Source organism: Doryrhamphus excisus, chromosome 10 (genome assembly GCF_030265055.1).
Source record: "Doryrhamphus excisus isolate RoL2022-K1 chromosome 10, RoL_Dexc_1.0, whole genome shotgun sequence".
Classification (NCBI taxonomy): Eukaryota; Metazoa; Chordata; class Actinopteri; order Syngnathiformes; family Syngnathidae; genus Doryrhamphus; species Doryrhamphus excisus.
Genome location: NC_080475.1, coordinates 14,589,771 through 14,604,589, shown reverse-complemented (window position 1 = coordinate 14,604,589; position 14,819 = coordinate 14,589,771). Strand labels below are relative to the sequence as shown.

Below are 14,819 nucleotides of genomic sequence, written 5' to 3'. Positions count from 1 at the left end.
GTTAGTATGTTGTTTTTGTTTTGTTTTTTTCAACTTGCTTCTAACGCACTTTTCTGGTAAAAAAAAAAACAGCGGAAACCTTACACACACTCAACATGGACCCCAGAAGCATCCAAAAATTGCATCAAATGCAAGATTTTGAAGGCAATGATTTTTGACAAAAAACGTTAGGGGTTAGTATGTCTTTTTTTTGTTTGTTTTTTTCAACTTACTTCTAATGCCTTTTTCTGGTAAAAAAAAAAAAAAAAACAGCGGCAACCTTACACACACTCAACAGGGGCCCCAGAAGCATCCGAAAATGGCATAAAATGCAAGATTTTGAAGGCGGTCGTTTTTGACAAAAAACGTAAGGGGCTATTGTGTCATTTTTTTGTTTGTTTTTTTTCAACTTGCTTCTAATGCACTTTTCTGGTCAAAAAAACAGTGAAAACCTCACACACCTTCAACAGGGGCCCCAGAAGCATCCAAAAATAGCATAAAATGCAAGATTTTGAGGGTGGGGATTTTTGACAAAAAACGTAAGGGGTTAGTATGTCGTTTTTGTTTTGTTTTTTTCAATTTGCTTCTAACGCACTTTTCTGGTCAAAAAAAACAGCGGAAACCTTACACACACTCAACATGGACCCCAGAAGCATCCAAAAATTGCATAAAATGCAAGATTTTGAAGGCAATGAGTTTTTTGACAAAAAACGTAAGGAGTTAGTATGTCTTTTTTTTGTTAGTTTTTTTCAACTTGCTTCTAATGCCTTTTTCTGGTAAAAAAAACAAAAAAAAAACAGCGGCAACCTTACACACACTCAACAGGGGCCCCAGGAGCATCCAAAAATGGCATAAAATGCCAGTTTTTGAGGGCGGTAATTTTTGACAAAAAAACGTAAGGGGTTAGTATGTCGTTTTTTTTTTTTTTTTAATCAACTTGCTTCTAATACAATTTTCTGGTCAAAAAACAGCGGAAACCTTACACACACTCAACCGGGGCCCCAGAAGCGTCCAAAAATGCCACTGTTTGAGCCCGCAGATTTTTTGTTGAGTTTGAGGGCGGTGATTTTTGACAAAATTCGTAAGGGGTTAGTTAGTATGTGTGTTTAAAAAAAAAATAAAATTCAACCTCCTTCTCCTGCACTTTTCTGGTCAAAAAAACAGGGGAAACCTCACACACACTCAACAGGGGCCTGAGAAGCACCCAAAAAACGGCATAAAATGCCACTGTTGTTGACACTTAATGGTAAAATCGCCCCCACTTTTTATCTTTTAAAAATATAGCCACCTTGTAATAGTATGACTCATATATTGACACTTGTATAGCAGGATGCACAGTGGAACCCACCTTTCTTTCCTCTGCGATGTGTTTCGGCGATTGTTGTCTTGATGCACTCGGGAGTGTGACCATCGGTAGCATACATTAAAACAAAATTAAGATTTTGAAAATATAGCAACCTTGTAATAGTATGAGTTGTGTGTATATTGACAGTTTTATGGTAAAACAAAAAAAATGTGTTTAAATAACTTGAAAATATAGCAACATTGTAATAATATAACTTATATATTGATGTTGGTTATATTAAACAAAAGTCAATTAAAGTAATTAAAGTATGTCTTGGTAAAAAAAAAAAGTGTCACATTTACGACATATTGTTACTGAATATTTGACTATTTCCACTCCAGAGTACCCGATACTGAACAAAATCAGATCAGCAAAACAGTAACAGTCTGCTGCAGTCTGGATTCTATGCAAACATTGTCATAGAGTCACCTCCATCCACCCACATGCAGAACAACAGATATCAGACTCCTTAGGAGCACTAATAAGATTTTTTTTTTTACTCAAAATGCTGTGAAGCCGAAACATAATAATCCCTTCATATAAGGGACAGTGAGTCAAGCTTCACTGATGATTTGAATTTGATATCAAGCAATTTATTTTCCATCCAGATAAGACTAGAAGGGGGGAAGTAGCACTGTGCTTTACTTGTGTTATATAATCCAGCATGTCTGAATGTCATCACACTGGTAGGCTCTGGGAGATTTGTGTCCCGTAATGAAAGAGATTTGGTGCCAAGCATCTTCATACTATCTGCTATTAAATGTGTCCACATGATCCTAGAAGATATTTTTGGACAGAGAATGAAACTCTGGAGTCACATTCTACATTGCTCCAAGCGTAAACACCATGACAGGAGGAGAGAGAGACAGAGGGCAGACTTCAGCCGTCTGCTTTCCGACTGAACCTTTTCCAACTTTCTGCCACAGGTTGAGTGTGACCATGGTAACCAGTCAAATAGAACATGGAAAATGACGCAGAAGCTCACAAAATATACATGACAAGTAACAAAATACAGTGAAATACATAATTTCACATTGCAAACCGTTTAGTCAACAGCTGGCTGATTCATGTCAACATAAGCGGTTGTTGACATTCTCTAATTTCGTAGACCTACGGCACGGCAGTAGGGTTTGCAATTTTTGTGAGCGGCAAAGTCCGGCGCAGCTCGGCGCACCCACGCATCCTTCCCTTCCAGCGCAAATGGCAAAGAGGGAAAAGAGTGTATTATTACCAGTGTGTAATCAGGCCCGGTTGGCATCATACTTTCAGCTACCATTAGGTTGAGTTCTCATTATGCGTGACGGTTCGGACGGTTACATTAAATAGCGGTTGCTGTCATTGTTTTTTACACTGAAATGTGTGCGACACTCTGAAAAATCTGTCTGTGAGGTTTAGGTGACGTGTCTGCACGGTGCGCCACTTTACCACTGCGCAGACTGCGCTTTGGCTGCGCATAGGCTGCGCATAGGCTGCGCTTCGGCTGCGCTTCGCCTGCGCCATGAATAGGCCAGTTCGGAGCTGGCGAGCTTCTAGGGCACTTTGGTGCACTGTTTTGTCACAAAATTGTGACTGCGCCAAGCTGAAAATGTGGAACCTCCCCTGGTGCACTGCCACGGCCATCGCGGTGCAGCCCACTCTACCAAATTACCAAAGTGGTTGCTCACAGTAGTGCAATGGACAGAATTACCACTTCGTGGGCTGCGCCACACTGCGCCATCTTGCACTGCGCCACAAATTAAAAGTGTACAGTCAATCCATGTGATCAGCATTGGACGATGTCACTCATGGATGATCGGTATAACACCGCGATTGAGGTATCCCTACTTTTTGCATGAAATTCTTGACCAAGGAGGAAGAAACCAACTACAGTGTTATGCAATTCACCTATGTATTATGCATGATGAACTGCATCAAATTTTCAGTCCCGTCTTAACAGAATAAGTCAGTGTTGCTTTTTAGGTGGACAAATTGCATGGAAAACAGCATTCATGATGAAACAAAGCAGGTTATTTAAAAGTAAAAAAAAAAATCCATGATTTACCTGAATTGCTCTATCTAGCTCACAGCAGTTGACACTTTCTGTTTGGAGAGACTCCCCAGCGTTTGTGCAGTTGTGAGAAGTGAAGTATAAACATTTCTGACCTTTGTGTTACACAACATGTCTCAAGTGTGTGTGGCACACTTCCTGTTTCTAGATCTGCTGCCATGACTCAGCCGACAAGGATGTCTCTTTACGTATCAATGTCATGGGGACTTATTATGCAGTTTGTAAATTACATGAATTGTTTTGGGTGTCCAATTGTCCATAGGTATGAATGTGAGTGTGAATGGTTGTTTGTCTATATGTGACCTGTGATTGGCTGGCGACCGGTCCAGGGTGTACCCCGCCTCTCGCCCTCGACCCTTGTGAGGAAAAGCAGTAGAAAATGAATGAATGAATGATTTGGGTATATCACTGATAGTGTAGTGGCTCATTGTTGGAAAATAAGTGATACAGGCATATGTTGTGTTTTTGTGCTGCTAACTGGTTTTTCATGCTAGTAGCTGGTCTCCAGACTCAACTCAACCGAAAAATCCTTCTATGCACTCGGGAGTGTGACCAACTACACCGGAGTTAAATTCAACTGTTTTTGCAGGAAGCACAAAATCAAAAGAAATACAGTTGAATAGGTGTAGATTCTGGCAGAACTCGAAAGCTTTCTGTGCTGGTTATTGTGTGTCGCTGCTCTATAGGAGTCAACAACTGATCACTGTCGGCACAATGAGGTGGCTTTTGAAAAAAAAAAAAAAACTCTCAGAGCCACTCCTAACTTCTTTCACGACTCACTTTCACGACTTACAACATTTATAGGTCAGTGGAAAAAACACAATAGGTCCCCTTTAATATGCAGGTCAGTTATGTACATTTCCCATTCCCTAGAAACACCAAAAACCTATATTACAACAATATTCATGAATGAACGATTGTGCTATCCCGCCATCTCTGCCCTCCGATTCTCCCTTTTTATTTCATGAGTACAACCCCACTTTTTTTTGCACATGAAAGCAATCTTTGTGAATAAGAGCAAACACCCTGGAAAAGGCGCTGTAAGCACACATTGATACACCAAAAGAAGCTTAGAGGTTTTAGGAAAGAGGTTGAGCTATTTTGAGGCGCTCACAAACTTTTCCAAGACTAAATATAACAGCAGGGATGAAAGCTTCCAGCCGAATAAGATGCACTACAGGAAGCCCAAAAGAAAAGAAATGATTTTTTGACATCTTGAGAGTTCCCAGCGTGGCGCTACGAGATGTAGATTATTGTGCTATTTCTGATGGCCTCCCTCTCATTCTATGTACAGTATATTTTTAATACATATTAATACAGTGATGATATGGACGAGTGGTTAGCACCCAGACCTCACAGCTTGGAGACCAGTGTTCAATTCCACCCTCGGCCATCTCTGTGTGGAGTTTGAATGTTCTACCCGCGCATGTGTGGGTTTTTTCCGGGTACTCCGGTTTCCTCCCACATTCCAAAAACATGCTAGGTTAATTAGCGACTCCAAATTGTCCATAGGTATGAATGTGAGTGTGAATGGTTGTTTGTCTATATGTGCCCTGTGATTGGCTGCCAGTCCGGTCCCCGCCTCTCGCCTGAAGTCAGCTGGGATAGGCTCCAGCATAATGAGAATAAGCGGTATAGAGAATGGATGGATGGGTATTTCCAATGGGTAATCATATTCAATGCAGCTCTGTACTGAATGTGCAATAGTGATAACATTCTAACAATGGTTCATGTGTTGCCATAGTAACCACCGCCACAGGGGGTGAGGGGGTGGAGTCTGGTGGTTTATAGTGTCTCGAGGCCATTTGCATGAATCAATTTGAGATTCATTTGCATCCAGTAAAAAAAATAAATAAATAAAAAAAAAAAAAAAAAAAAAAAAATATATATATATATATATATATATGCTCACCATTCTTTCATGCAGACTTCAGAAGTATTATGGGCTGTTTTGTTTTGCCAAATACTCAGAGACAAGATTTAGTTATCAGTTAATGCCATGTTTTTTTGTGTTCTTTCAGGTTGGGTCTCAGCGAGGGACCTTCTTCAAAGCTCAGCGAGTCACACACTACACGAGTCCTTCAGGATATGGAGATTTCGCCTGATTAAGGCTCGTTTTTGGACACCCAAAGAAGTCTTGTGAAGCTTTTTGGATCATATTGTGATTTTTGTGGGAGTGAAGAGTACATTCGAGTCCCAGTAAGCAGGATCCACTGAATGAGGGAAGGAAGGAAGGAGTGAGGCCAGAGAAGAAGTGATGGGCAGATGACTGAGCTTCTCCAAAACTGCTGAATGCACAAAATATTTGGATAGGAGGAATTGTGACGTCTGCCACAGGAGTGAGTTTCACATTCTAGCTCCCTACCTTTCTCCTCCATATTCTTCCTCGCGTCCTTGCTCATATCAGGCAAAGTTATATTTAGATTGTTGTTTATTGGTTAGTCCATAGGAAAAGGCATCATACTTAGCAGATGGATAAGGTTTGAACATCTTAGTTGGTAATGGTAATGGTTTTATTTCATTTGAACATGCATCAGATTCCAATTGAATGCATCACATAATCAGTTCACAGTTCCACATGTCCAAAAGGAGTAGGAAGAAGCAAAGCTTATTAAATCCTACCCCTCCATCTGGTACTTTTACAATCAGTAACTGTTTCATTTGTTCACTTCCTGCTTTCCTAATATAATTAAAAAATATATTTTATAAATTTTGATGATTTTTATTTTATTTATTTTTTTATTTTTTGTCACGTACGGAAGTATGAGGTGATATGACCATAGAATGACATAATGGGTACCATAGTAAGTGTCAATATAGTGATATATATAGCACATCATGACTGGTTCAAAACTATTTGTGATTATTTTTAGCCTTATGCATTATTGTAGCTGTTTGAAGATGAACTATATCAGCAAGTTTAAGTATTTGTGATTTTAGAAATAAGGAGTTAGTATGTTCCTCTATTAGTTAGTAATATTGTAAGTAATATTACATGGAAATGTTGCTGTTAATAAACTCAATGATGCTAAACTCTTTAGTTTGTTAGCACAGTTATGCTAAAAAGTCACATAAATGTGAATAGATGTATTACCAGTGTCACAATCCCTCCATCTTGCCTCCCCAGCCTGGTGTGTGATGCTGTGTCCCTTCCTCTCACTCCTGGAGACATGCCCGTGCAGGAAATGGCGGTGAGCCCTGTCAAGTCCCTCTACTGGGAGCAGTTTCCCCCCATGTCCCAGCGTAGAGTCTACAGCACCCCCGTCTACCACGAGGGCCTGCTCTACGTGCTGGGCGGCTGCAGTGAGACCGGCACACCCCTGGACAGTGTGGAGGTCCTGGATGTGGAGAGTCAGACTTGGAGCCAGCTGCCACCGCTCCCTACGGCTAGGGCGGGGGCTGCCGCCGTGGTACTGGGGGGGCAGGTTATGGTGATGGGGGGCATGAATCAACAACAGACCCCTTTGGCTTCAGTGGAAATGTATCACCCAGATGAGGGCAAGTGGGAACCAAAAGCCAGCCTGGGGCAGCCCTCCATGGGTGTCACCACCGTGCAGAAAGGTAAGAAAAACACCTTTTATGTGTGTTTTTAAAATGTGCTGTTAAATCTTTCCCTTTCATGGCAAACACTAACAGAAGACCAAAAGTCATTGCTTGGTTACCAACACTAATTAGACGTTTATTTTGCACCATGCAGCATTGAGAAGCCTCTCTGTGTGTTTCCCCTGAGTCAACTCCGCTTGCTTGTAATTAAAACCGAGTGGTGCCGAGATCAATGTCCACTCACAAAAGTTGAGAGGATGGTGCTCCTCTCAAGTAGTCCCGAGATTCTTATTATGAATACAGTCCATATGTTGCATGCAGTAAATTCCATAAGTACATTGTCAAAGTGCCACAGTAGATCACTTTACATAGTGGACATTCTGTTCATTCCTGAGGCATCTGCACACTGTCTCGGTTTGTGTGTGTGTGTGTGTATGTGTGTGTGTATACGTGTTAGCTCCTTGGAAGTTGTGAGCATGACATTTGAGTGGGAGGAAGGAGACTAGAGGATAAACTGTTTATGTGGCATCGTAGGAGCAATGACATCCCCCAAAACAATATAGTAACGACTGTATATTTCTGTACGTGCATGAGTGGATTTAGTACCTGAAAATGTTGTCGCTTTGTTTGTAAATTATATTTTGAGAATGTTAAAATTTAGTCAAACCTTGGTTACCATCATTAATCTGTTAATCCAGACGTCACGACTCAACTGAAACGTACTGTAAACTGATTAATTGTTCTCAGTCACCAGTTTGAAGGTATAGCATGGTACGATAAAGTCATGATATGATAGACTCCATCATACCATCCTACGATACGTCCTAAGTGGACGTGCGTTAGTATCAAGACATTCATTCATTTTCTACTGCTTATCCTAACAACGGTCACGAGGAGTGCTGGAGCCTATCCCAGCTGTCTTCCGGCGAGAGGCGGTGTACACCCTGGACTGGTCACCAGCCAATCACAGGGCACATATAGACAAACAACCATTCACACTCACATTCATACCTATGGACAATTTGGAGTCGCCCAATTAACCTAGCATGTTTTTGGAATATGGGAGGAAACCGGAGTACCCGGTGAAAACCCACGCATGCACAGGAAGAACATGCAAACTCCACACAGAGATGGCCGAGGGTGGGATTGAACTAGGGTCTCCGCCGTGCAGCCCGCGGCATCAAGCAAATATGGCTAAAATATGACACCCCTCTCAATACTTTGTAGTATGTACCTTGCAATCTTTTGTTTCATAACGTATATGGTGCATATTTTTATTGAAGACAGCGGGAACGATCGTGCATCAGTCACTGACTGAAAAAATTGAATTGAGTACCCGGAGAAAACCCACACATGCACGGGGAAAACAAGCAAACTCCACACAGAGATGGACGAGGGTGGAAATGAACTAGGGTCTCCGCCGTGCAGCCCCCAGCATCAAGCAAATATGGCTAAAATATGACACCCCTCTCAATACTTTGCAGTATGTACCTTGCAATCTTTCGTTTCATAACGTACACTGACAACGAGTCACTGACTGAAAAAATTGAATTGAGTACCCGGAGAAAACCCACGCATGCATGGGGAGAACATGCAAACTCCACACAGAGATGGCCGAGGATGGAATTGAACTCAGGTCTCCAAGCTGTGAGGCCTGCGCGCTAACCACTTTGCACCGTGCGGCCTGCATCAAGATGTAAGAAATCGATAATATCTATTTTTGATAAAGACAGCTGGGATAGGCTCCAGCCTTCCTGCGACCCTCGTGAGGATAAGCGATATAGAAAATGGATGGATGGATCGATTTATTTATCTCTATTTAACAGAATGAACAAAAAAATGGAGAGCTCGGAACTGAGCTCCTTTTGAAAAACCCAAATATGCTCATATTCAGTTTTTTCACTAACCCGGATATTACCTTTCTTTTTCTAACCAAAATATCGGGTCATATCGACATTGAAAGGAACATAATGTGTTCTCTACATGTTCTATTCGAATGGAATCCTGCATCTTTGGCAGGAACTACTTGTGTCCGGGGGCTCTGGTGGATGAGACGGAATAGTGTCAAGTACTGGTGTCAGTACCGGCATCACACAAAGGTGTTCATTATCCACTGTGCCGGTACTGAAGAAGAAGAAGCACAAATGCCATGCATAGTCATGATGATGCATATAAACCAGAATATTGAACTTCAACTGAATGTTGACTGCATTTAAATGCGGTGACTGAAAGTACTCATGCACCCCCCCCCCCCCACTTCTCCCCCAGGGGAGCCCGCCCTCACTATTTGAGAACAGAACCAAACATGACGAATCTGAATGCAACCTCAGGGTTGTGTGATTGTTGCATTTTTGGATTCGGTGTGTTTAAGTTCAAATCCACAAGGTGGAATTTGAATGCTCTGAGGCTTTCGTGTTGTTGACACGTTTGGGTGTTTTGCCGTAGCTCTCTGTGCAGTGACTACCAGTGCATTACAATGAGGTTGTGCTGCAGATCCCTGCAGTAAAAACACCCCCTCAAATGATTATGATTACTAGCTGAGTTGAACGGCAGAAGTAGAGGCCCTTAGAGTGTCGACACAAATCAGCGAAAACACAAAACTACAGTAAATGTATGCTGTCAACAAAAAGTGCATACAAATAAGTAAATAAGTGCATTTCAGTATGTGAAATCAAACTATGGAATGGATTGAGTAAGGAAGTCAAACAATGCACAACGATGAGCCAATTCAAGAAACAATACAAGCAGTTGATGTTTGCTAAATACAAGGATGAAGAGTCTTGAACTAGTCATGATGTGCTATATATATCACTATTTTGACACTTACTATGGTACACATTATGTCATTGGATGGTCATATAACCTCGTACTTCGGTACGTGACAAAAAAAAAATAAAAAAAAAAATAAAACTAAAAAAAAGCAAAATTAATCAAGTAAAAAAAACCTTAAAACTATATTAGGAAAGCAGGAAGTGAACAAATGTAACAGTTACTGATTGTAAAAGTACCAGATGGAGGGGTAGGATTTAATAAGCTTTGCTTCTTCCTACTCCTTTTGGACATGTGGAACTGTGAACTGATTATGTAATGCATTCAATTGGAATCTGATGCATGTTCAAATGAAATAAAACCATTACAAAATTTGAGAATTTTGTGGTATTAGTGGAGTCAGTGGAGTACTCTTGCTAGTTTTAATGCTAAACTTACATAAATGTACAGTATGCACAAACAAGTTCCAATACCGCTGCTGTTTTCTTTACCTTGTGAAATAGCGTGCTGAATAGCATCCTGTCTGCTCATTGGTCGGTTCATGAAAGTATGCACAATACTCATGCGATCAACAGATTATTTGTGTTTTGTTTTCATATTTATTGTTATTTTTCTGTTATCTAATGGGGACAACAGATGGAAACTAGCAATTGCGCCAAGTACCAATATTCATCATTCCTCCCTGACAAACTTAACACAATTTTTGCCGTCTCAATAACTGAAAGTAAATCTTTATAGAGTGGTGAGGTGAATAATGTTGCCGCTGACACTTTTAATCGCTGTTGATGTCATGTTTACATGATTTGTGCTGACGATCTAAAACATGACACCCACACTTTATTGTAGCGCCTGCGGTGGTTTCAGCCTCCTACTAGTCGTGCCAAGGGATTGTTTGCATGTGACACTCCACTTCAATCATCATCAAACATTTGAACGTTATATAGTTGTATAGTTGGGCAGTACTGTATTATATTTACATCTATATTATCTGCTTACCGCAGTGAATTATCTTTCGTTTGAAATCCTACTAAATTCTCCCCAGTCCAGACTGTGTAAATATACGTATTTAACCTTTAGGCCAGTTTCAGTGGTGTTTTAGAATTAATTGCACTTGCTCAGTGTCTCATGGGCATTATAGCTCATTTGCAAACAATGTATGCATTGCTGCATAATAAGTGTGCAGTATATTATGCAGTATATTGCTTGTACTGCGGTTAAGTAATAGTATGCTGATTTGTTGCAGCTAAATTGTTCGGTGGCTTTTCTTAATGAAGGATCAGGAATGTATTTCATTAGGGGGTCCAACATTTTCACAACATACAGTACTATACAGTATATAGTATAGGAGTATCTGTGTGGAGTGGACTGGTCGCCAGCCAATCACACGGCACGTATAGACAAACCTTTCATGGGGAGAACAAGCATGCAAACTCCACACAATGTCAATCATTTTGTTTGTTCGCTCCTCGACTTACTTTGCGTGCCCCCCCGTTGTGTTCCTCCCTTGCTTTTGCATTTCAAACTTATCACGTAATCAAGCAAGCGTTGCCGTTGCTTGGCAACAGGTGTGTGTTTTTAGATGAATCAGAGCGGGCAAAGACAGATTTGTCACAATGTGCCAAGCACACTCACAATGACAGTTCATGTGTGTAGTCGTACTTCAGTCCGTATTTGCATAATTTTGTAGCTGGCTCAGCTGAGGTGCCGTGAGACATGAAATGTGGTGAGAAATGACTGCACACGCCCACTGTGCCAACACAATGTACACTTGGGGAGAAGACACTTCCTAATTGCTACTCGAACAAATCAAATTCTTCTTTTTTTGTCAGCAGTCACATGACTCTTGTCTTGTCTTTTGTCCCTGCAGTTTAAGATGTACTGTATGTCTCCACATGGAAGAAAATAAGATATTTTAATCTTCCTCTTGTGTTAGCTTTCTGGTATCATCTCTATGTTAATGGGTTGGTTTTGACCCATGTATTAAATTAGCTATAAAATACACTAAAAACAATAATACTTTTGGTGTGGGCATTTTTTGTCACTATACCCCTCAATTTTTATTTCCAAAAATGGTAAAATTAACCTCAAAAGAATCATATTAATAAATTGAATTCTTTTGTGATTTGGCTATTACTGAGAACTATAGATACAGCTATAGATATCTCTTAAAGAGTCTTGAACCAGTCATGATGTGCTATATATATCACTATATTGACACTTACTATGGTACCCATTATGTCATTGGATGGTGATATCACCTCGTACGAGGTGCATTATTAAAAAAAACCAAAAAAACCCCCCCAAAAAACATTAAACTGTATTATGGAAAGCAGGAAGTGAACAAATGTAAAAGTACCAGTTACTGATTGTAAAAGTACCAGATTTTACAGATTTAATATAAAAACATTTCCTATTCCACATCTAAAATTGGTACGTGACAAAAATAAAATTAAAATATATTAAATATATAATTAAAATAATAAATAATATTATTAAAATAAAATAATAATATAAGAAGTATATATATATATATATATATATATATATATATATAAATAATATAAAAAATGAATGAATGAATGAATTCTAATAAATAATAAAATATTAAAATAAAATAAAATAAATAACTTAAACTATCTTAGGAAAGCAGGAAGTGAACAAATAGTTACTGATTGTAAAAGTACCAGATGGAGGGGTAGGATTTAATAAGCTTTGCTTCTTCCTACTTCTTTTGGACATGTGGAACTGTGAACTGATTATGTGATTATGTGTACTTATGATTTCAGTTGTGGCTCAAATTATTGCTTTATAATCATATTATTATAACCGGGTCGAAACCGACCCTAACACAACAGTGGTCATAATTTCAACCAGACCATTCTAAAATGTAGTAAAAATTATTTTTTTGGTTTTATTTTGTTGAAATCGAGTTTCCTGACAAAATCAAAAAGCCTTGATGCAATAAACAAATGTTATGTGATTCTTTTTATGCATTAAAATGTAAAACGGGTCGGTACCGACCCTAACAAAAGAGGAGGGTTAATTAATAGGGCACCCCATGGCGTGTACTTTCACATAACTATGTATTTGTATTTTTAGTATTTTGGTTTTATTTTGGTTTAAGTTATTTGTGCAGACCTGCATTGACTGGCTACAACATTAGGTACATTTGATGCAGCACAAGGGCGGCATCAAGCATTCTGCATTTATGGCCGGGATAAAATATCACTCCCATCTCAATATGTTGCTGTATGCACCTTGAGTCTTGTTTCATAACTCGTTTCATCTTCCACCTGCGCGCCAGTGACATCGTTGAGCCACGCTTCCTGTTTCGTTTTTTAAAATAAAGCAGTTCATCAACTGCTCGGTGTCAAGAGAAGCGTCGGGGGTCATTCGAGCCTGCGACGGAGCGGAGAACACCTCAAATGAGCAAACACTGTCACCTCTACCGCTACATCTTTGCCTCCAGGCTGTTGGGGGTGAATCACAACATCCCTCGCTATGGCGTGCCCAAGGCTGCAAGCCCAAAAAAAAGAAAACTCCAAATGTAATTTAGAGCTAATTTCCATGAAATTGCAGGATGACGTGCACTAACACACGCTGCATTATTGTTCAATATGTTCATAATTAAACAACCTTGTTATTCAATCTCTGTATCAAACACAAGAGAGGAACATCACCAAGGCCGCCTGCTGTGAGGAGTTTGGCAGGATGGGATGTTATCTGTGGAAATCTGTTTTACACTAGGAGAGAAGCATCGAAACAAAACATTGTGTAACATCCCGTGTATTTGGGCGCTTATTTATTATGTATGCTGTCTTTATATTTTATTCGCTGCACATTAGCTGTGCAGGAGAATACAATAAATTACATTCAAGGTTTTATATCCAAACCATAAACTCTACTGTTGAAGGGATGGAAATTGGCACATTCATTCATCCATTTTCTACCGCTTTTCCTCACAAGGGTCACGGAAGGTGCTGGAGCCTATCCCAGCTGTCTTCGGGTGGTCGCCAGCCAATCACAGGGCACATATAGACAAACAACCATTCACACTCACATTCATACCTATGGACAATTTGGAGTCGCCAATTAACCTAGCATGTTTTTGGAATGTGGGAGGAAACCGGAGTACCCGGAGAAAACCCACGCATGCACGGGGAGAACATGCAAACTCCACACAGAGATGGCCGAGGGTGGTCTCCTAGCTGTGAGGTCTGCGCGCTAACCACTCGACAAAGGTACAATTCAATATTAAAAAGGAAAATTCTATAATACGTGGTAGTATATTTTAAGTAAAAAAAAACAACGTAATTTTCTGGGGTTAAATACCGAATTCTGGATGGTCGAGGGTGGAATTGAACCCTGGTCTCCTAGCTGTGAGGTCTGCGCGCTAACCACTCAACCACCGTGCCGCCTGACAAAGGTACAATTCAATATTAAAAAGGAAAATTCTATAATACTTGGTACTATTTTTTAAAGTAAAAAAAACATCATAATTCATTCATTCATTCATTTTCTACCGCTTTTCCTCACGTAATTTTTTAAAAAAGTTTAAAAAATTAAAAAAAAAAACCAACATAATTTTTCAAATAAAAAAAAACAACCTAATTTTCTGGGGTTAAATACCGAATTCTGGAATTCTGGATGGCCGATGGTGGTATTGAAACCTGGTCTCTTAGCTGTGAGGTCTGCGCGCTAACCACTCGACCACCGTGCCACCCGACAAATTCAATATTAAAAGGGAAAATTTTTTTAAGTAAAAAAAACAATGTAATTTTTTAAGTAAAAAAAACAACATAATTTTCTGGGGTTAAAGATTGAATTCTGGAATTCTGGATGGCTGAGGGTGGTATTAAACCCTGGTCTCGTAGCTGTGAGGCCTGCGCGCTAACCACTCGACCACAATAAATTGGCACATATACTGTGGAATTAGGAATTTATTGCATCCATCAGAAGCATCATTATCAGAAGGGAAGAGAAGCTACCAGGAAGCCAAGTTTCTACTTGCACTTGAACCCAACATTGTTCACCCTTTATGACCACCATACTTGAACTTCTTCACCATTTCCGCCATCTCATATTTCCTTGCATTAAATCTAGCTTTGCACCTACTTTCATCTCTGCTTGGGTATA

General features: G+C 39.9%; 1 protein-coding gene across 1 annotated transcript in view; it reads left to right on the top strand.

Moving 5' to 3' along the window:
* The window catches only part of LOC131137131 (kelch domain-containing protein 8B-like), a 65,452-nt gene that overhangs the window by 10,659 nt on the left and 39,974 nt on the right, over positions 1 to 14,819 (top strand). Inside the window, exons 2-3 of the mRNA XM_058084711.1 lie at positions 5,393 to 5,710; positions 6,499 to 6,932. Coding sequence (XP_057940694.1) covers positions 6,542 to 6,932 — 391 coding nt within the window. The 5' untranslated portion in view covers positions 5,393 to 5,710; positions 6,499 to 6,541. The remainder of the gene's footprint in view (positions 1 to 5,392; positions 5,711 to 6,498; positions 6,933 to 14,819) is intronic.